Consider the following 24,132-nt stretch of genomic DNA (forward strand, 5'->3'; position numbering starts at 1 on the left):
TACAGTACAGTATGTTGAATGCTTAAATTTACAAAATATTAAATTGCAGATAATACAAGACCGGTCAGTACAAAAGTTTATGTTAATAATAAATAATAGGTAGGACTTAATGTATGTGCAGTCAGTCCTCTCCTAACGTGGTTTGCTGTAGCGTGATATTGCTCTAATGTGGCACAATTTTGCGGAAGGAAATAAACAGTTCTTTTGGTGGTAGGTGGTGGCTACCATCATCCACTCACTTGATGCAGTGCTGCTTACTTCTTCCTTAGCCTTAATCATTCTTTTTCTGTCCCTGCTCTCCTGTCTTCCTATTTCTCACGTCTTTCCTGTCACTTCTTATTGCTTTTCTTTCCTTTACAGGTGACTACATTGAGTGACAAGCCAAATGGTTTCCTGTAAGCCAAGAAACCATTTACAATGCTGGATGGTAACCGTATAACCAATCCATACGTGCTCTCTACATGTCAACAAGTGGGTTGGTGGAGGGTTAGTGCCCCTCCCCGTAAAACAAATAACTCAAAGTCAAATAGCCACCCCTTATGGGTTTATGGCATCTGGCAATAGATAGATAGATAGATAGAAAATATTCTAATGCGGGCACTGTTAGTGTAACGCGGTAATTTGAACTGGGCGGGCTGTGATGCGGTATGCGTCGTGCAGCCTCGCAATACTTGATGTCATCGCCTGCCAATCACGCTTCGCCTTTCTCGCTCTCCCAGCCACCCAACCAATCAGGACCTCCCTACCTCCCTCACGCCTCCCGCATTCCCCTCCCGGCCCTCTCCTACTCACACCATCCTCCTCAGCTTGCCTCGTGTTCTCCCTCTCTACCTCGTCTTCGGCGACGTGTTTCTGCTCTTCTCCTCACATAAGGTACAGTAAATGAAAAAGTCCTATTGACCTAATGTATTTTTAATAACCATATTAATGCTTTTAGGAAGTTTAAATTGGAGAGTTCCAAAAAAATTGCACCACAAGGGGGGAAAAGTGGAGTTGGGTTACAGGTGCAGAAGGAAATAGGGGTTTTCAAGAGTCCCTGTAACGCCTAACACGATGTCAGTGCAGAAGCAAATACCCGCGTTAGGGGAGGACTGACATAAATGATCGACTACAATATCCAAAAAACAAATACAATTTATGCAAGGCATAGTTGTGAAGGCCTGTCACTTTCATATCAAGTCTGCGATCATAAATCCTAAAATTATGAAAAGAAAGGGGATCATTCATGTTGGATATGATATTTCTAGGTAATATTTTAGTAATTTCAGCGGCATATACTATAACTGTATCTCACAGTTCGAATGGAGTAAAAATAATCCACGGCTTTTACAAGCATGGTAATCAGCAAAAGACTGGTGTAGGACTGAGTTCGGAATGACTTAACACTCTGAAAACCCCACAATAAATACTTGAATTCCTAGTGTACAGGAAACCATTTACTATGCTAGGTGGTAACCATATAACCAAATCATGGCGCCTGCTGGTTTAGTGGGTAATCAAGGTGCTCCAGTCAGATTGAGTCTGTGTAGGTTTTTATCCAAGGGGTGGTTTGGGTTTATTGCTCATGTACTACCACTGAGGGATAAGTGAGGCTGGTCACTCTTAAATGTCAGGACCAACTTGCCTAACCCCGGGCTCCCACGCTTCTCATGGGGTGGTATAGGATTGGATGATGGATGGATGGATGGATGGAAACTAAAAGGATAGAAAGCTTACTGATGATGCAAAAGTAGAAAAGCATAATGGAAACTGATGCGACAGCAATATGCTGTCAAGCAAATTTGAATATTTGTCTGCTTAGTCAAGTGGGACGTCCCATGAGTGGCTTACTCTCTGCCACCCACTCATCTCCGCCCCAACCATCATTCATCAAAATTCGTGGAATATGTTATATTTCATTGCAATTTCTGTGTTGTAGTATAGTCACGGTGTGCGAGTCTGAAGGTGTCATTATCGTGCCTTGGCAACCTACTTGTCAACAGTGCATCTGATTTTGTGTATAATATGATAAGTGTGTGATTCATGTATACAGTAATCCATCAATTATCCTACATAATAGAGCAAAAGGCATGTCCGGGTAGTGGCAATGTCCGGATAACGAACAATATCCCCCTACTATACCCAGACCCTGCCTATACGCAACGACCAACCAATACCTAACTCACAGACATACCCTGGTTTAACGATGCAATTGGTCAAGTAAAAACCCATCACTGTGTTGGGTATCGTATCTCGGGGTAGATTTAACATGTCAGGTATAGGGATGCATTTTTGAGCCTTGGGTTTCTCCCAACCAAGTCCTAAACCCACCCAAATGAGTCCAAAAACAAGTCTTTAGCTAACCTGAACCCCCAAATAGCTTTAAAACAAGCAAAACTAAGCCTAAAAGCAGTTTATAACTCAACTATACCCAAAAATAAAATCTGAAAATCATCAGTTATGTCTGGAAAAGAGTGAGAGCCGTGGAAATGAGTTATTTAAGAGGAGCCTGTGGAGTTACATGGAGAGACAGGCTGACGAATGAGAATATAAAGGAGCGTTGTGGTGTTGATATGGATGTGATAGGAAGCGTTATGAGGAACACACTGAGGTGGTTTGGCCATGTGGAGAGGATGGAGGGTGAAAGACTGACGAAGAGAGTGTATGTGAGTGAGGTGGAGGGGGAGGCCGAGGATGAGATGGAGAGATGGGGTGGAGAGGTATATGAGAGAGGGGGGTGTGAGTTGGGAGCAGGGGAGTGAAATGGCGGGGGACAGGGCGACTTGGAGGCGATTTGTTTGTGGCCACCCCAAACGGGATTGAGGCGTCTGGCAATAGATAGATAGATAGATGTCTGGAAAAAAATCAGACTTAGTAAACTGTACCCGAAAATGACAATGTTCACCTCACCTATGACTGAAACACATTAAGTCAAAAAACAGTTTGTAAATCAGCCTGAAAACAAAATTTAAGTCTAATATATCATCGAATCAGTAAAAAAAAAATAAAACTAATTGTGAAACCAGGGTTTGGCCATTGTTAGGCAAGGTAGGGTGGTATTTCTACCTCTATCGGTAATCTGGAGTATCGCATGTAGGAGTAACATATCTCAGGGTCTGCCTGTATTTGTACAGTACCTCTGCTTTGGCAATGTATTCTGGTCATTCAGGCATATTTGACATCAAAACACACATAGGAATATCCAAAGTAATGCTAAACACCAAGAAAACCATGCAAAAAAAAAATCATTGAAAACCAAAAAACACCTTACCTATACACTACTGTATGTACAGTACCCTTCCTAATTTTGGCACTATTTTCATGTCAATCTGCCATATTTAGACATCAAAACACATAGGAATGTCCAAAGTAATGCTGAACACCAAGAAAACCATGAAAACAAACAAACAAACAAAAACCAACAGACACCCTACCTATGCATTACTGTATGTACAGTACCCCTCCTAATTTTGGCAGTTTTCAGGTCTGTCTGCCATATTTAGACATCAAAAGACACTTAGAATTATCCATATCAGTGCAAAACACCAAGGAAACAATGCATAAACAACATCCACAAAAAACCTCCGGACGGTTGGAAAATCAGTTATCTGACACCGGTGATAACTGCTCTGGGGCCACAAAAAAATTCCTTGGCCAAATATTCCACTGGAAATTGATTAAATTGGTATAAGTTGTATACCATCATCTTTGCTGGTGTTTATACTATAATATAAGCTAATAAAAACACAGAAAACTGGTGAGTAAAAGTACAGAAATGCATTGAGAATATTGTTCGAGTTAACTTCTATCCATCTATTGCCGGACGCCATAATCCCACGAGGGATTACCTTCATATAACTGCCCACCATTCTAGTGCATTATTTTGCCAGCACCTTCCAAGAGTTAAGCACATGTTTCGATGCAGAATTTCATGAGGTTTCTTGTGGTCACTTTGGAATTTCAGTACGCCCAAATATGTTCGAGTAAATCACAAAAAACTTTAAAAACTCACGAGTCAGTGCTCTCAGTGCAAAGGAGGGGAACAACTGAGGGAGTGAGAGGGGAGCCAGGAGGGTACGGAGAAGGGACAGGAGGAGGGGGGAAGTGAGGCATTGGGCAGGATTTTCACCTTTTTGTCACGAGGTGGGCGGGCGCTTTTACTGTACATTTGCTTGTGGCTCGTTGTCTGTTAGAGGCGTGGTAGCCATTCGGAAACAAAATTCCTGGTTACCGGGCGACTTTGGACATTCAGTAGAGAGGTGGACGGCCACTGTCACTGACCATGTACACATGGTTTGTGGTCTGTGTTCAATGCGTGGTGGGAGTTGGGAAAGACTTAGCCCGGTGGCTTCACAACTTTGGACATTTGGCTGGGATGTATACAGACGTTTTGACACCACCTGTGGGTTACAGTCGTATTACTCAGTTGCTTGAGGTTCGTTGGGAGTGATCGGACCAGCACACGACTTTGACCATTCAGTGCAGGGGCAGACAGACATTTTAGCTCTGGTTGTGGGTTACAACCTATTTCCCGCTCACGGCTCGAGCCCAGCGGACACGATACCTTATGTTTGAACATGTCGACTGCCTGGCTGAAGTTCTTAGGGACTTTTACATCTGGATAATCGCAAGTCCAGGTTCGAATCCTGACTGGGGCAGGGGACAGTTTAAGGATTTGAATTTCATTAAAAAAAAGCAGACTTCCCTGATCTACCAGATGACCCGCCGACATGTCGTAAAAATACCCCTGCTAATACCAGTGCACCAGTCCTGTATGAGACAGCCCTTGCATGTATTCTATATGGACGGTGGGTGTTAGCGCCGAAGTGGTGACATGTGGAGGTGTAGGAGGACTACTGGCGCTTGGGATATACTACTGTCCCCGAGGTACAGGCCCTAAAGCCTTTGGCCAGAGTTAAAAAAAAAAAAAAAAAAAAAAAAAAAAAAAGTAATTTCAGATAAGGGTTTAATTGAGCCAAGATCCAGTATTCGGATAATGAACAGGTCTGGATACTGCACGTCTGGATAAATGAGCGATTACTGTAATATTATCTTATAAAATATAATTGTGTATAATACAGTAATATGATTTGTGTATACTGTAATATGATACAAAATTGAATGCGCTGTTGATTGGTAGGTTGCCAGGGTATGATAATGACACCTTCATATGTGTGTGTCATGACTATAGGTTATATTGAACACACTGTCACAATAGTGACATAATTTACCTTAATATGCCTGAACATGAGAAAAAAAATTCGGAGTACTCGTAAAACTTTGCCTGGAACCATTTTGATTTGTTCCGAGAATTCAAAATATCACTAGTATCTTAACGATCTGATGAACTTAGTGAGGCCCCATTTTTTAATTAATCTATGCAAATAACTGTGTATAACATTTTATTTCTGCAGTCTGTTCATCAAACAGTTATTGAAACCCATATAATAAAAATAATTTACAATGTGTTGTTAATAATGAATACACTCAGACAACCAATCAGCTGCCAGCTTTCAAAAGCTTAAGGTTCATCTTTCTTTCTCAGATCAGATTAAATAGGCTATAGTTATGAGTATAATATGGGAAGAGAGTGAATCAGCAAAGCAAGGGAAGAGAATGATGCAGATGTGACCATACAGGATAATCTACCACCAGAGAAGCATATAAATAAGATCATTGGAGTGGCTTATGGATTGATGGCAATTATAACAGTGACTTTGAGCTATGTAGATGAGGGAAAGTTGAGAGATAATTTTGTCCTTGATAAGACCGAAATTAAAAAGGCAGTAGTGATATGGTCCTGCATTTGAAGAAGCATTTGAGAAAACTCGAAAATTTACAGAGGTTGGAGACTAGGAGGATAAGAGACATGTCTTATAAAGAGAGACTGAAGAAGCTGAAATTACCAGCCCTCAGTGAGAGAAGAGAGAGGGGAGATTTGTTTATATTTAAAGGCATTAGAAAACTGGTAAAGGTGGATAGAGAAGATCTGTTTGTGGATGATGATGGAAGAACAAGAGGGCAAATATGAATTGAAGAAGAGTAGATGCTTAACCCTTAAACCGCGGGCTTGTTTTGCTTTGACTTGCGGCTCCCTCGGGCATATTCGCGCTCCAACAGACTCTCTAAATATATTTGCCAAAAATCAGTTATTAGTCCTAGAATGTTAAAATCACATATACTTATGGCACATACCTTCAGCTTTCTCCTTGAGTGTTTGTTGAGCCTTCGTCGAGTACCGTAGGACTTGTGGAGACCTCTGAAGTTGGGTAACGAAGTCTCCACTTTACACTTCCCAACAACTCGTAATATGATTATCACAGCCTGATATTATCACTAGAAACACTAATCTATGATTCTCAAATAGTTTGGAATCCATACTCCCCCCAAAAAACACTGTGAAAGCAATGAAAATTACGAGGGCGTATGACCATCCCACTTCCAATCGTTCGCCGCTAGTGTTGTCTATTATTCATAAAAACACTCACAGTTTATATTTCTGTTACTGTATAACACTTATATATATCTACAGTCTTTATCCATAAGTTTCCTTCAGTAATAGTAGTTTATTGTCACTGTAGGGATTCAATTTCTTTCAGTAAAATACGTAGCATTCACTTTCTCATCCTGTATACTAACATTGAGAGTGAATGTCACTTTCACCTTCACACTCATAACTCATAGTATTCATACATGCCAGAGTGAAACTTTCACTTTCATTACTCCTAGTATTTATACTCGTATTCTTATAATACCACTCATTTACATTTCTGTTTACGTTCTCTACTTTATTTACATTATTAACATTTCTATTTAATTACACTGTGTTATGCACTGTCACTTGAAGTAACTTATAAAACTATTTTCCACTGTTCACTTATATTTACATTCATTGCTTTCTTGCTGTTTACACATTATTTACACTTTATTTACAATTCCACTTGCACTGTTTTACTCAATAAAAAGATCATAGTCACTCTCTATCAGTTGTCAGCCCTTTACCTCTTTCCACACGAGGTTTAGTAGGGGGTAAAGGTCACAGGGCCCTTTGCATGGGGCTATAAAGCAGTGGAAGTTAGCAGGAGCAAATCAGACATACTCCCACTTTCAAAGACGACAGTGAACTGATAGTGGTGGCCTCCTGCTGCCTGGCTAGGGTAGGTGCAATACTACCAAGTTCAGTCCTATGAGCCCTGCTAATATATAGCAATGAAATGATTGGCAGGAAACCAAGACAATACATAATACAGTAAATTAGGTAGTTCCAGGTGAATGTAAATATCACTTAGGCTTCTCCCTTCCCTCCTTATATGTATATTTATTACGAAAATAGATTATACGGCATATTTCAAGGGGAAATAAACAGCGAAAATTAGCGAACGAGTGCACGTGAGGTGTTGTCAGGTGATAATTAGCCAATTCCAGGTGTATGGCACTATCACTTACCTTATTTCTTTTTTGTATATATTATTTGGTATAAGAATAGGGCATAGGGCATATTTCAATGGATGAAATCAGTGGAAAATTCCAGGGAAGATTTACTTAGCATAGAATACAGTGTGGTGGCCTGCAATAATTAGGTAGTTCCAGGTGAATGTAAATATCACTTAGGCTTCTCCCTTCCTTTCTTATATATATTTTTATTACGAAAATAGATTATACGGCATACTTCAGGGGGAAATAAACAGCGAAAATTAGCGAACGAGTGCACGTGAGGTGTTGTCAGGTGATAATTAGCCAATTCTAGGTGTATGGCACTCTCACTTACCTTGTTTCTTTCTTGTATATATTATTTGGTACAAGAATAGGGCATAGGGCTTATTTCAATGGATGAAATCAGTGAAAAATTCCAGGGAAGATTTACTTAGCATAGCACGGCCGGGCAGGCGAGAGGATAGGGTAATGGAGGGGAGGTAGGGAGGGGAGTCAAGAACGGGGAGAAATGGCTAAATTGTCAACAATGGATGGGAGTACAGATGAGATTAGGAGTGCTGACTAGTGTTGGACATTGGCAGTACTGATAGATGATACAAGCCACCACTTCAAAGCCCGGGCGAATTCAAAATAACACAGAATCACAAAAGTGTTGCCCCGCGGTATGATCCCTTGCTCCCAAGCGTCACAAAAGTGATGCCCCGCAGTTAAGGGGTTAAACGATGTGAAAAAATTTAGTTTCCCAAATAGAAGTATAGACATTTGGAACAGTTCAAAAGAGGAGGGGGTGCAAGTCAAGAACATCCTTATGTTTAAAAGCAGATTGGGTAATTTAAGATGTGGAGACAGGACAGCATGAGCTTAGCGAAATCCTGTATACTACAACTAGGGAAATACATGCTGTTCGTTGCCTGCTTTTCATCTCTCACCTCACTGCCACCATTCATTACGTACTTTATCTTCTTTCAGCTGACAATTTTTGCTACTTTATGCAGTTGAAATAGTTATTTAGGTAGATTATCTGAAAATGCTGAACCCAACTCATTGCATAGTTATTTCTGCTGACACTACTTCCCCAAGGGGCTGGCAGTGCATAGTATTAATTATACAATATTACTGAATTTGTATTTCATAATTAATACACATTGTTCATCCAGAACTAAATATTTGTTTTCCAAAGAATAAATATTTTCATGTCACATTTTATGCTCAAAATTTAATATCATTTTAAGTAAGAAATACTTTCATAAACATTCAAACCCGCCTGATAACAATGATAAATGGGAGAATGAAGTGATTTTCCTCTGCCGCTAGGACCAGAGTGGCAGTTATATATCACTTTGTACACTCTTATTAACCCTGTGTTATGCCTAGTAATTCTTCTAGAGATTGTGTGTATAGTACAGTGAATGACAGGTATGATCAGGAGAGGGTAAAAATGTTTCAAGAGGGCCAAAGGGGGGTACTTTGGGAAAACTTTAGGACTTAACCATACCAGTTATCCTCAAAATGTGAGTTCCATTGACACAATTTGCTCGTTTGGATTTTGTACGGTAAAGTTCCCAGATACATCAGTCATGCAAATTGAGTCTTATCTAGTGTGTTTCAGATCCCACATCATCCCTATCAACCACTGGAATATTCCTTTGCATCTGGTATTTAGGGTATTGCTATGGGCCTGAGAGTCTTAATGCTGTCTTTTCAGGTACCAAGGCCATCATTACCAGCAGATGGAGTATCCCTTTGCCTCTGGTATCTGGGTTACTGTGAGGAAGCAGTAGAACGCATGTGTCAGCTACCTGAAGGTTTCCTGAACCAGTTGGTTTCTTATGCATTGTGGCTGATGGTGCGTTCTCACCAGTCCTCTAGAACACACACCGTTATGTTCTTTGGGCTAGTGTTTCGATTCAGGGCGATTCTGGAACGATTTGACCAACAGGATGGCATTAGGAAGTTGCTTAATCTTCTGTCAACACTCAGGTATGAAACATGAATTAATTCTCTCTCTCTCTCTCTCTCTCTCTCTCTCTCTCTGTATAGCTGTCTGTCAGGTGTTCTGATTCAGGGCATTTCTAGAATGAGTTGTAGAGCAAGATGGCATGAAGAAACTTCTCACCCATCTGTTTAGACTGAAATATGGAGCTTGAATTCTAGGGTTTGCAGCATCTCAGCTTTCACACACTCACTCATCCTCTTGCTCTTTCTTAGGATGTAACTTAGGTGTGTAGCTTGTCTTTGACTCCCCCCTTCCTCCCCCCCCCCCCTCTCTCTCTCTCTCTCTCTCTCTCTCTCTCTCTCTTTCCTTTTTCCTTTTTTCTTTCTCACTCTTCCCTCTGTCTTGTTCTTTCCTTCCATCTTTGTTCTCTTATTTGTGTGTTTGTATATTTTCCAGCTTGCTGCAAGACACGTGGGAGATCGATGACCAACTAAATGAGGCTGTAGTGTGGCAGATGGTGAAGCAGGTGTGCCTGACCCTGAAGCAGTATTTTGAGGCCCACCTGGCACTGAAGGTGCATCACCTACAGCGCACAGCATCATTGCATCCCACGGACATCACAACTCCTCCACAGTTATCCACACCTGCTTATAAGGTGGATGAGAGAGTGTACACTACAGTTATCCACACGTGCTTGAAAGATGGACGAGAGAGAGAGTGTGTGTGCTTGCATGCATGTGGTGTGCAGTTGCACTTGCTAATAGATTGGTTAGTTGCTGGAGAGGGATGCCATCAAACAGGAGTACTGATAATGCTGGGCAGTTCTGTTGTCTGATTATGCAAATGTCTCTCAGCTCCATCCCTGTCCTATGAAAGTGAACATTGGACTGCAGAAGAAGGGCATCTTCAGCCTACTGTCCACCAGGTTCATGTCCAGGTGAGGATGGGGCTACAGCAGGAAGAAGAAGCTAACTCCTTGCTCTCCCCACAGGCTCTGAATGTAACGGCAGAGGCCACACGAAACAACATAGAATATCTATTGGAGAACTTCCCAGCGAGAGGTCGGTGGAAGCCTGTTGAGCAGTTTGTGTCATTACGAGGGCTGCAGTTGTTGTTGCAGCTCGTTGCCGTGATGCTCAACCAACCTTTTGGTCCGAAATCTGAGCCGGCAGTTTTTGCCTTAGACTGCCTATCAGTGTGCAGTGTTGTACCAAGTGTCCAGGGTGCATTGTGTGATAAGTTGACCATCCCTGCAACAAATGACTTTCTGCACGCTAGGGGTCCTCAGGTAGAGCACTGTTTATCCATCTCTCTGTGGATGGGCAACTTCTAATAAGGGGTTATACCAAGTAATGTTAGTTTGGATATTGATTTTGTGGATACTGTAGTGATTATAACATGGGTTATTGGGGTTTTCTCAAGAATGACTTTGGTCACTGTCCCTCAGAATACCAATGCAGTTTTAATGTACAAATGTATCTTGAAATTGGCTCTGTTATTATTATTATTATTATTATTATTTTTTTTTTTTTAAGAGGGAGCAAATTGCAGGCCTCTGGCCTTTGGTTCCTTCTTACTTGCTTTAAAAAAAGAAAAAAAAAAAGTTACCCAATTACAGCTGCCTAGTACATGCAGCAGAATTTGCATGGCACTCAATAACACGGGTTATATGGGGTTTTGTCAAACACAGTGTTCCCCTACGTATGAACGGTTGACATTTACGATTTTTCGACCATACAAATGTGAAACCATACTTCGATCTCAGTACCATATACATTAAATAACATGAGATATTCAGCACTTTTTTATAAAATAGCCTTTGTGTTAATGAATTTGCCCAGCTATAAGCTAATGTAATTGTTCTAAGTACGTAAAGGTAGGCTTGACGAGACTATGATGTTCAGTTGGTCAGGTGTATTAAATGCATTTTTGACTTATGAAAAAATTGGCCTACCAGCAGTTTCTTGGAACAATACCCGTTCATAAGTAAGGGACCACCTGTACAGATAACGGCATTGATGAATTGGTACAAGGCTGATGCAGTTTGATAGATGTGGCAGAAGTGTGTTTGTTTACACCTAACCTTCAGGTATTTGAATGGACATAATAATAGTCCTGTAAATCAAGTAAAAGCCGATTAATATCGGTATTGGAAGGGAAAAGTTATCCGATAATTAATTGGAATCATATTGGAATCGGCTAAGTAACAATGAATAATATATAAATGTTGGTTTTTACTCAATGACCCTAGGCTCTAGCACTCATTTCTCCATTGTTGGTGTGAACTGTCGCTGTACTGATGATTATTTTTCAAAGATATGGTTGTACCTCTCATTCTGTTGACTGCCTTAAATGCTTGGACTAAAACAAACGAAATACTTAGACCATAGTATTATATCACTATGGTTTGAATGAAGCTTGATGCAAATTCCTAGAAAACAGTCTTCTGTCAGGAAGTGTGACAGACTGTAGGAACTTGCGGTCAGGGGGTACACATACATAGGCTGGCAGTGTTCCATCAGTGGTATAACTTAGGCTTAATGTTTAACTGATGGTACAAGAGCTGTGAGCATTTTTTTTTTTTTTTTTTTTTTTTTTTTTTTTTTCCAACCTTTGTTTTTCCTTCTGTTCTGTTAATGAAAAAAATGTCATACATATATATATATATATATATATATATATATACGCTCACATATATATTCGGTATATATATATATACAGTGCTCGACAAAAGTATCGAGCGCCTATGTCAGGGCGCGCAAATACTTTTGGCGAAAAAAGAATCACTCTTTTTTGGTACTAAAATTTGAGCCAGATGTTTGGGCCGCTAACATGATGTCACAGCAGCCTGAGGCCTTACTGCACGCTGGTTGGCTGCTGCCTCAGTTGCCTACGGACTGCGTGAGAGAGAGGAACTCTGCCGCTCCTCCCTCTCTTCTTGCGCCATTTTTTACCTAGTGTCCCGCAGTGTTTTGGCTTTCGTCACACTTGTTATGAACTTTTGAGTGAAATCATATTACAGATCATTGCTCTAAAGGAGGCAGGCCACCCCACGAAGGAAATTAGTGATTTGGTTGGTGTGGCTCGATCGACAGTGCGGAGGTGGTGTGCCCGTTTTCGAGTGGAAAATAGTGATGACGTTCCTACAAAGAAACCGCCGTCTGGTAGGCCCAGGAAAACTTGCCCGAGGTCTATTAATATGTTAAAACGTGCAGTGGAGTCTAATCCTCATGTGAGTGCAAGGAAAATTAAGGAGAGCAACCTGGAAGTGTTTGGTGAGGTTTCAGTGCGCACGGTGTCTCGAAGAGTCCTTGAACTTGGTTACACAAGTCACAGGTCTGTGAGAAAGCCTCTTCTTACACGTTACCAGGGACTTCGTAGGCTTGCCTTTGCTAACAAGTACCTTAACTGGGGTGAGGACCAATGGTTGTCAGTGTTGTGGTCTGATGAGGCAACGTTTAGTGTTACCTGTAATCGAGGAGCGCGCGTGTACCGGCGCAGAGGTAATGACCCGCTTGACCCCCATTACGTGGAGAGCATAGTTAAACACCTTGATTCACTTATGGTATGGGATTGTTTCTCTGGGAAGAGTTTGGGGAAGCTTGTTGTGCTTCCAAAGAACTGCAGAGTGAATCAGGACATTTACCTGGAGTTTCTTTGTGATCATTTACCTGAGTCCTTCGAGCTCACAGGTGCAAGAGTCTTTCAGCAGGACGGTGCACCTGCTCATAAAGCTAAATTGGTCACCAACTGGCTTCGTGACTGCTAGGTCTCCTTCATGAAAGACTGGCCAGGCAATAGCCCAGACCTCAACCCGATAGAAAACCTCTGGTACCTCGTAAAGAAGAATCTCCAAGGGAAGGACGTGAGCTCTCTGCCTAAGCTGGAAGCAGCCATTCGTGAGTCCTGGGCAAAAACACCACCCCAGCACCTGAGGAACCTCGCCCTTTCACTTCCATGACATCTCAGATCCATGAAGAAGCGCAAAGGATACCCTACCAAGCTTTAAATGTAAATATAATGCATTATTTACATGTTTTTTCAGTGTTGAAAGGTTTGTTTCGTAGGAGGGATGCAGGGCGCTTAATACTTTTGTCAAGCACTGTATATATATATATATATATATATATATATATATATATACTGCTGAAATGGCAGCGGACAGGGTGACATGGAGGCGATTTGTTTGTGGCCACCTCTTATGGGATTAAGGCGTTTGGCAATAGATAGATAGATAGATTTATACTGTATGGTACTTGAAAGTACCATATGTAAAAGCTTGGCCATCCGGCCATTAGCCGTAAAATGAAACAGCATTTATACAGTTCCCTTGGGTCCAGTACGCGTTTTTCCAGTACTATTCGTGTCCACTATGGTCGGGAAAAATATATATATATATTACAGTAGTACAGATTTGTTGGGTTAGTACGGATCGGTTGTACAAAGTGAGCAAAATCCAAGGAGTTATTCTCTAGTACTGGCATGCTGCGTCCAGTGAAGATGGCCAACACCGAGGAACATTTCCCTAGTACTGCCATGCCAGTCCAGTACACCTTCCTTATTACTCGTGACATGTGCCAATCAAATTGCAGTATTGCTGTCACGTGAACGCACCCTGGCTTCTTTTTTTGTCTGAGCTGCGGAGCTCAGACGAGCTCCCGCCCTCCGTACAAGATGACAAACCTCATTTTGGACCCTTCTTTCACCGCTGCTGTGCTCTCACCTCTGCTTCCACGATGCCTAGGAAGCCTTCCACTAACCCCAAGAAAAGGCGGCACCTCATCACAAGGTTCTTTGAGTGTTGAGATGAAGAGAGGAGAGCCTTGGGGAACCTCAACAACAGGCATGAGCAGCATCACTTCCCCCTGATGACGACGACGACGACAATGTGTCAGTGTGTGATTATGAAGGATTTATGATGGAGGTTGAGGCAGAGAGGCCTCTGCAGGATCCTGAAGGCCCTCCTCCAGGGGGTCAGTAGGACCTCCTACAGACTTGGCAACCCCCCCTTCCCCCCCAAACCCATCACCACTCACCTTAAAGGTTAGTAAAATCTTAGTTGTGTCAGTATATAGTTAAATTGAATTTTGGGGGACTTTTTCAAGGCTTGTCTGACGTTATTAATTTTTTCCATAAGGTTTGTTATTTGTCCAGTATGGATTTAGTCCAGTGGATGTGGGGGTGGCCCTAATGAATGAGGGTGAGATTTGGAAGCTTCCGGTGTTGCTGTTTGGTGATGATACAGTATTGTTGAGTGAAGATGAATGGGAGTTGCAAGGTTTGGTGAATGAATTTGGGACAGTGTGTAGGAGGAGGAAGCTGAAAGTTAATGTAAACAAAAGTAAAGTTATGGTGTTTGAGAGGAATGAAGTCACAGAGTGTGCAGTGAGGTTGGATGGTGAGGATATGGAGATTGTGAGTGGATTCAAGTACTTGGGTAGTGTGATGAGTAAGGATGGAACTTTGGGGGATGAAGTACGTGAAAGGGTACAGCAGGGAAGAAAGGTTGTTGGTACACTGAAAGCAGTGATGAGAAATAGGGAGGTGAGTATGGAAGTTAAGAAGTCACTGCATGATGGTATTGTGATCCCTACCCTGACGTATGGAAGCGAGGCGTGGACCTTGCAAGAGGGGAACAAGTCAAGAGTGAGAGCAGTGGAAATGAGTTACTTGAGAGGAGCATGTGGAGTGACGTGGAGGGACAGGTTGACAAATGAAGAAGTGAAGGAACGTTGTGGGGTAGATGTGGATGTGGTTGAAAAGATTAGGAGAAATACACTGAGGTGGTTTGGACATGTGGAGAGAATGGAGAATGAAAGACTGACTAAGAGGGTGTATGTAGGTGAGGTGGAGGGAGGGAGAGGGAGGGGTAGACCGAGGATGAGGTGGAGGGATGGAGTTGAGAGGTATATGAGGGAGGGGGGGGTGAGTTGGGGGGAGGGGAGTCAAATGGTGGGTGACAGAGTGACTTGGAGGCGATTTGTCTGCGGCCACCCTTTGCGGGATTAGGGCGTCGGGCTATAGATAGATAGATAGATAGACAAATTTAGTCCAGTATGGTAGCATCCAGTACAAATTTAGTCCAGTATGGTAGCATCCAGTACGGTATTTTTGTCTGACAAAAATACCGTACTGGATGCGAGGTTACTCTACCTTAAAGGTACAGAACATTTTGATTATTAGCCAACTGAGGCTGGACCTGCCTAGAGTTAATGCACAGTGGAAAAAATACACCTGCTTTAATCCGTGAGATTGGATTCAACACAATAGTAGTCAGAAAGTGTTCCTTATATATATCATGATTAAAACGGCCTTCCATTCAATAAAACATGAATGACTAAGTCCAGTGTATGCCAACCACATGTAGTACTGTGTAGTGTAATGTACTGGCTCACATTAAACACAAAAATGCCGTGCCTTTTTTGATTTTGAGACAGTCTTCAGTCAAGTACTGTATATTTTATTTACTTAGAAAACCTTAGCATTAAAGGTTCAGTGGTTGAAGTGAGCAGTGCTTTATGGGCAGTGTCCTGCATAGCTAAATATTCATTCTGAAGTTACACTCAAATCTCTGCATCATTTTTGTGCACAAACACTAACTAGTAGCTTACTCACAAAATTGCCAAATGTCATTCATCTCCTTGTCTCAGGTTTACTGGCCCCTCATTACCCCCATCTACTGCTTTCTTTTGTATGTGCTGTAAATCACTTATTTTTTTAGACTACAGTGAGAAGAGTGACCTGAGTGTTATGGCTAAACAAAGAATATATTAAGTAATGGGTGCAGACGTGTGTGCACTATTTATGTACCAAAACCCACACGGCCACCGTACTTAAACTCCACATGGTATACCTCACTCAGCTTACTGCTTTCGGTCTTCAGTTCTTTTCTTTCGTTTCCTTTTCTCCTCTTCCATTCACCCATTTATTGTTCTGAACATTTAATGGTTTTCAATAAGACTGTTAAGCTGCAAACTGTGTCAGGGTAACAGCATTCATTCACACACAGTCAGGCAAAACAATGAAACTTTCAATAATAGACATTTTAATGTTCCTTCTGTCTATACAGTATCTGATATTCTGATATCGACAGTAAATATTGGTATCGGTTCAGTATCAGAATAAATGCAAATATCAGTGATATATCAGTACAGCAAATTAGTTACAAGGACTGACCAAACGATGACAACCAAGGACCAGACAAAGGACATGGTTATCGGAACGTGGAATGTAAGGGGAGCGAATGATGAGGTGAAAGAGAGAGAGATTGTCCAGGTGCTTGAGGGTGCGAAAGTTGATGTATGCGGAATAACTGAAACAAAATGGAGAGGAGAAAGTGTGAGAGAAGGGGAGTATGGATGGGGTATATATGCAGGAGTAGGTGAGAATGAGAGGGCAAAGGAAGGAGAATGTATAGTTGTGAGTAAAAGATGGAAGAAGAGCATAAGGCAGTATGGATCAGTTGGGTGAAGGATTGTGTGGGTAAAGTTGAAAGTTGGAATACAAATGTGGGCGATTGTGTGTGTGTATGCGCCAACGCAAGATCGTGCTAGAAGAGTGAGAGAAGAGTTCTGGACAAATGTAGAAGTTTGCATGGAAAAGTTTGGAAGGAATGAGAGAGTGTTTTTGATCGGTGATATGAATGGTAAAGTTGGGAACGTGAAGGTGGATTGAATAGTTGGTGAGTGGGGTTTGCCTGCTGAGATAGATGAGAATGGGAGTGCGTTAGTGGACATTTATGCTGGGAGGGGGTTGGTGATAGCCAATACCCTCTTCAGGCATAAAATGATCCACAGGTATACATGGCGAGTGATGAGAAGGGTGGGTGGTGAACTGAATGAAAGGAAGGCAATGACTGATTATGTGTGTGTGGATGAAAAGATGCGAAGATGTGTAATGGATGCAAGAGCTTATAGAGGTTGGGGGAGTGGACTTTCTGACCACTGCTTTGTGGTGGCCAGAATTAGGATTCAAGTAAGATGGAGGAATAGAAGAAGGGAAAGACGAGAGGAAGGAGTAGTTGCAAGGAGAGTGGAAAGGTTACAAGAGGATGAGAAAAAGGCAGAGTATAAGAGAGAAGTGGAGGAACGATTGGGCAAATATGAATTGGAGCAGATGGGAGACGTGGAAGGTGTGTTTAGGATATTTACAGAAGAAATATGTGCAGCATGTGATGTGGTGTGTGGAAGGAAGAGAAGACGGAGGGGGGTGCAAAGAACAGCATGGTGGACTGAAGAGGTGAGACAGGCTGTGGCACAAAAGAAGAAAGCATACAATGAATGGATGAGAAATAGGGGCGTGGAAGAAGTTGAGAGACGGAAGAGAGAGTTATATGTAGAAAGAAAGAGAGAGATGAAAAGATTAGTAAGAGAGAGTAAGAAGAGAGTGGATGAGGAATTTGGAAGGAATTTGAGTGTAAAGTGGAGGGACTGTAAGAAAATGTTCTGGAAAGAGGTGAAAAGAGTAAGACAGGGTGGAAGTGAAGTTAGCAGGGGAGTGAAAGATAAAAATGGCAGATTACTAGTGGAGAAGGGAGAGAAAGTGATCAGATGGAGAGAACACTTTAAGGAATTGTTGAACATAGAGGATGGAAGTAATGCGAGTATAAGTGGCTGGGGAATGGCTGGGAGAAGGAGGGAGGTGAGAAGACAGGAAGAAATCAGTAGGATAGAAGTTGTGGAAGCAATGAAGAAAGTTAAATCAGGGAAAGCCCCAGGAATTAATGGAGTGTGTGGTGAAATGCTGAAGTATGGGGGAGAGATAGTAGTAGAAAGGATGTGGAAGATGTGCAGATTGGCCTGGGAGGAAGGTAGAGTCCTGGAGGATTGGAAGTCAGGTATAATTATTCCCTTGTACAAAGGAATAGGGGAAAAAGAAGTGTGTGGTATCATAGGGGCATTTGTCTTCTTAGTATAATAGGAAAAGTGTATGGTAGGATACTTATTGACAGAGTTAGAGAAAGACCAAAGAAATTAGTGGAGAAGAACAGGGAGGCTTTAGGAAGGGAAGAGGTTGTGTAGATCAGATATTCATTCTTAGATCTTTAGTGGAAAAGTTTCTAGAGAAGGGAAAGAAGTTGTATTCGGCTTTCATGGATTTGGAGAAAGCATATGACAGGGTGGATAGACAAGGATTGTGGAAAGTGTTAAGAATATATGGAGTAGATGGGAAGTTGTTGAATGCAGTGAAGAGTATGTACGATGGTGCGAAGGCTGCAGTGCATGTGGATGGTGAACTAAGTGAATTGTTGTCTTTGAAAGTTGGGTTGAAACAAGGATGTGTCATGTCTCCATGGTTGTTCAATCTGTACATGGATGGGGTAATAAAAGATGTACAAGGTAGGGTAGTAGATGTTGGAGTGGCCCTGGTGAGAGAGGATAGTGTTTGGAAACTCCCTGTACTGTTGTTTGCAGATGATACTGTGTTGTTGAGTGAAGACGAAGGGGAGATGCAAGGCTTGGTGGATGAGTTTGGGAGAGTGTGTATGAAACGGAATCTAAAGGTGAATGTAGGGAAGAGTAAAGTGATGGTCTTTGAGAGGGGTGAAGTCAGTGAATTTACAGCAAGGTTGGATGGTGAGGAATTGGAAAATGTGAGTACGTTTAAGTACTTGGGTAGTGTGATGAGTAAGGATGGAGGTTTGGAGGGTGAAGTGCTTGAAAGGGTACAGCAGGGAAGAAAGGTTGCTGGTTATTTGAAAGCAGTGATAAGAAACAGGGAACTGAGCATGGAAGTGAAAAAGTTACTACATGACAGTATTGTGATACCAACTCTAACGTATGGAAGTGAAGCTTGGACGTTGTTGGAAGGACACAAGTCAAGAGTGAGAGCAGTGGAAATGAGTTATTTAAGAGGAGCCTTCGGAATCACATGGAGAGACAGGCTGACGAATGAGGATATAAAGGAGCGTTGTGGTGTTGATGTGGATGTGATAGGAAGCGTTATGAGGAACACACTGAGGTGGTTTTGGCCATGTTGAGAGAATGGAGGGTGAAAGACTGACGAAGAGAGTGTATGTGAGTGAGGTGGAGGGGGGAAGAGGGAGGGGGAGGCCGAGGATGAGATGGAGGGATGGGGTGGAGAGGTATATGAGAGAGGGGGGTGTGAGTTGGGAGCAGGGCATTGAAATGGTGGGGGACAGGGCTACTTGGAGGCGATTTGTTTGTGGCCACCCCAAACAGGATTGAGGCGTCTGGCAATAGATAGATAGATAGATCAGTTCAGCAAATTAGTTACAGCAGTACATGAAAACCTTATTTTTAGGATGATACCACAGTATTCGAGATCCCTGCCCATAAAGGCTAAAGTAATTGGTAGATAAAATATGTGTATGCATATTACATTCATACAAAATATAGCTGCAGGAATTGCAACATACCCTATATAATAAAAAAAAGAAAAAAAGATGTGCATAAATCATTTGGGTAACAGTGTTGGACTTGGTTCAGGCTATGTGAAACATGGGTGCACTGAAGGAATTGAGATCAGAAGTTTATCATTAAGATAGTAAGTTTAGGCGTGGTGTGTGCAGAATAACAAAAATATAATACGGTAGACCTTTGCCATAACGGACCCTGGTATAGTGGATGTCGGATGTAATGGACACCATGAAGCTAACTGAACTTTCATTGGCTGTAACGAGCAGTGTCCATTAACTGGGATGCAGTTGGTCACAATCTGTCTTTCCTACTGTTTTTACTCCAGCCTGGCCTGAAATTGCCCTCTTCCCATCATAATTGCTAAGCAGTAATAACAGACAATAATAATACTGCATTAGTCATGAAGACGTGCAATGATAAGGATGTGAAGTAAATTGCAAAAGGACAAAATTATGGGCCAAGTTAGTGTAATAAAATTTGGAAATTGTTTAGGTAATGGAAATTGCTTGTATCTATGTAATTGTCACAGTTTATCTGTTGTGCTGTACAGGTAGACTTAGTGGTTGTTGTGGTTTCAGGTTCATGTGAATGTAACCTGGTGGATTGCAGGTTAAAGTTTCCCTTCATGTGCAGTCCATGGTATGCAGTCCTGGTAGCATAAGTCCATGAAAAAAAAAATCTTAATCCCTTCTTATAAATTTATCTGTTTATCTATCAGCCTGTCTGTCTGTATGTAATTTAGAGAAAATCTAAATACTGTACCTTTCCACATGATCCATGGGCTTCTTTGGTGCTGGAGTATAGTACTGGAAAATGTTTGGAAACTAATTGTGTAGACATGTTGAACTGAAGTGCCGTCCCTGCTTCTATTCCAACATTTATAGTGTCTTCTTGTCACAATGCTATGAACCTGATGAATAATGTGCTCAGGCATCACAGGTTCCTGCTGGTCATGTGGAAGGATCTTTGATGATTTTTATTTTCTTTTAACACAGGAGGTGCCGGGTTATGCCATCCTTGTAGCTTGTATCCATGAGAGCAACTTGTACCCCTTCAACTCACCAGACATACAAAAGTCTGCATTGGGTGTACTTATCAACTGCCTTTGCTCTCCACTGTACCGGGGAGGCAGTGGTAATGTGACGAGGGTTATGACGGGAACCCCAGGCAAGCGAGGCTACTTGCCTGGGTTTCCCCTCATAATGAACATTGTCGGAGACGAGGTATTAAATCGAGCCTGGGACTGTGTCAGGACCAGTAATGGAATTATGGTGGGTACAGTACTATGTTTGAATTTAGTTATTATATCTTTTTTATTTTTAATCATGTATTTATTTATTTGTTTATTCATTTATACAATCTCTTCTGTTTGTTGTCTGTTGTTTTTTCACCTTAGCATGGCCCAGATTTTCATCCTTTTGTAGCTTAATTTAAGTAGGTTGCTTACAGTATATGATAATACAGTGTCTCTATGTTCATTCCATAGCACATCTTTTTGACTAGCATCGTATTCTGATGTTAATGTGTTTTTACAGCTCCATATTTAAATGGCACTTTTTGGCCAAGTGAAAGTAAAGAATTTAGTATTGAATTTTTGATAATACAGTACTGCAGTTATCATTGATTATCTTCTAATTATTTCACTATGATGATACTATAGTTTTTGCATCCATCACAAAGCATGGGTAATGGGTATATGAGAACAGTGCAATAAAGGACTGGATAGTAGATAGAGATATAGATGTACTTCCTGATATTTATTACTCCTGTGTGGCAGTACCTCCTGAATGTGCTGCACAAAAAGACTCCCATCACGGATGCGGACTGCATCAGGGGTTTGGCATGTCGTGCGTTGGTGGGACTTTCCCGCAGTGAAGCAGCGCGGCAGATCATGAGCAAACTGCCCATCTTCACATCAGGACAGTTGCAGTTGTTGATGCGCGAACCCATTCTACAAGACAAACGTGCAGAACATCTCAAGTTCCAGCGTCTGGCCTTGGAGCTGATCAAGGCTGTGGCGGGCCGTGCCAAACCAGAGTCTGACACAACTGCTGACGTGACCATCCAGAGTATACACAGGGTACATATTGTTGTTGCCCCAGCCTACAGTTAGAATGCATTATTATTCGTAGTCTTTTTTTTTCCCGCCATCTTAAGATCGAGAGGTTTTGTAGGAGGCTATATAGATAGGCTTTCTTGGAGGGTCATGCCAAATTTCTATAGAGTCCACTACAGCATCCAGAGTATATACAGGGTGGGTTGTAAGGGGAGATATTGTAGAAGGAGTTTTTTTGTTGTTGATTAGTTCAGATTTGTCTGGCCAAGCAGACACCTTGACCACAGGTAGACAACTGCTTCAGTGAGGCCATCCTGCAGATATATTGCACTATGTTGGGAACTGGTTCCTCCTTGGGGTAGGCAGTGCCTTAGCAGGGTTGGATCAGGGTGCTTCCTACAGTGAGGTGCAGGGAAATTTAAGGTAGATTGTTTCCTGGGTCAATGCAGCAGTTGTGTTGCAGGGGGAGGTGTTGTAGGAGGGTATTTGAGGCATCTAGTGCAATAAGTACGAGCTGACCATTCTCACGATTTCCGGTTTTCATTGGACCAGGGGAGCCTGCTGCATGCTTTAGCTTGTAGTCAAGAGAAGCTAGGAAAAAGTGACCTTACTCCAGGTGTACACAAGGGCTGAAATTCTGTGTTTTGGGGGGTGTGTGGGTGAAGGTAAACCTCACCTGGCAGGGATAATGAGGACAACTAGACAAGCCAATGGGGTGGCTGCTTCGCATTGACATCATCCAGCCAGCCAATGGGAGATTGCACTGACAGCCACACATCTTCCCGGCAAGTGTCAGTCTGTTCATGCTGCTGTCCATGACACCTGTGGCAGTGTTTTTTCTGTGATTAATCTTGTTTCCTGTCCTTGCCAAGAAAAAAACATGAGTGACAGTTCTCCATGTTTACCAGTCTACCTTTGCACATACCTATAATCCTAATAAACATTCAGCTTGCAAATTTAGTTTTCATGTTCAGCAGTTTTTGTATAGATAATTGAATTCCTCTTGTTCCAAACATTCTATCAGCCCCCAAACGGCGAAATCAGTCAGTATTTAGCCGAGATACAGACATTTTAGTTCCATTTCTTTAAAATTCGTTTTTTCTCGAAACTAAACTCATGGTTGCCCTTATTGCACTAGATGCCTCATTTGTACACCCGCCAGTTGTATGTGCCACTGCATGAAAGCATCCTTCCCTAGAACCCAAGTAGGCCAAATTAATAAAGCACAAGTGTTTTATTTTGCAGGCGGATGTTGTTGCACAGACCCCCATCAGCTACAGCAAGAAGCAGTTACTACAACTGATCCAGGCCCACCTAGCACGGGAGGGCTACGAGAATGTTGCCACGGCCCTGCAGCAATCGGCACATTTACCCCCTCTTCCCCTTTCATTGGCCTCCTCCACCTCCAACACTCCCATGGCCACACCTCAGCGCACCCTGGCCACACCACCACCATCCACCAGACCCCATCGACTCCTTGGCAGTGGCACAGCACGACACAACTTCAGTAAGAGTGCCACAGGCAACCACTCCTCACCACCACCACAGTCTACCACCATAGCCACTCCCACCACCACCACCTCTGCTTCAGCCACACCCATACAGATTAAGATAAACAGGTCAAACAAACGTGACAGCCGAGGAAACACCACCAGTAGCAGCAAGTGTAGTGACCAGTGTATGGGGGTATCAGGTTTATCGGTGGGTAGCATACCACCAGATGCAGCCATTAGCCTTGACGGAATTGTCACCGAGTACCTCATGAATCAACATGCCCTCTGCAAGAATCCAGTTGTCACGTGCCCTACCTTTGACCTATTCCAGTGAGTAATGTATCTCTGTCTCAGTTTTTCTATCTCTGTGTCTCTCTCACATCATTACAGAGTAGGTCATGAATCTCCATGACCTCTGCAAGAATCCCGTCATCACACAGTCTACCTTTGACCTATTGTTGTGAGTATTGTGGTGCAGTACACCCACATTATACAGTAAATAAGATTTTTTTTAATACAATATTTTTCTCATATGATTGCTGTGATTCCCAATATATGTTATACAGTTTTTTTTTTTTTTTTTTTTTTTTTTTTTGTGACTGCTACAATGCTAAATGTATTATACAGTCAATCATTATATGATCAGTTTTCAAAAATGCATCCCAGTCATAAAAGGAGGGCATGCCATACTTTCTCCTTGCCTGTGTTAGTGCCTGTCTTTTAGTTGATTAACCCTTTGAGATTCTGATAACTACTTGATCGTCATTTCAAATCCAACCTCAAAGATTCTGATGACACTTTTAATCGTCATTTTAAGAAACTTCTGTAAAATATTCACCATAAATTGTGTTTACG

At 42.0% G+C, this 24,132-nt stretch overlaps 1 protein-coding gene across 1 annotated transcript in view; it reads left to right on the plus strand.

Annotated features, from left to right (window-relative positions):
* The window catches only part of mahj (LisH and WD40 domain-containing protein mahjong), a 104,094-nt gene that overhangs the window by 55,128 nt on the left and 24,834 nt on the right, over window positions 1-24,132 (plus strand). The window contains exons 7-12 of the mRNA XM_080272103.1: window positions 9,119-9,393; window positions 9,806-10,004; window positions 10,341-10,637; window positions 20,724-20,999; window positions 21,506-21,808; window positions 23,030-23,607. Coding sequence (XP_080128229.1) covers window positions 9,119-9,393; window positions 9,806-10,004; window positions 10,341-10,637; window positions 20,724-20,999; window positions 21,506-21,808; window positions 23,030-23,607 — 1,928 coding nt within the window. The remainder of the gene's footprint in view (window positions 1-9,118; window positions 9,394-9,805; window positions 10,005-10,340; window positions 10,638-20,723; window positions 21,000-21,505; window positions 21,809-23,029; window positions 23,608-24,132) is intronic.

The sequence above is a fragment of the Coenobita brevimanus genome, chromosome 49 (assembly GCF_032717465.1).
Source record: "Coenobita brevimanus isolate Jiangsu-jjx chromosome 49, ASM3271746v2, whole genome shotgun sequence".
Classification (NCBI taxonomy): domain Eukaryota; kingdom Metazoa; phylum Arthropoda; class Malacostraca; order Decapoda; family Coenobitidae; genus Coenobita; species Coenobita brevimanus.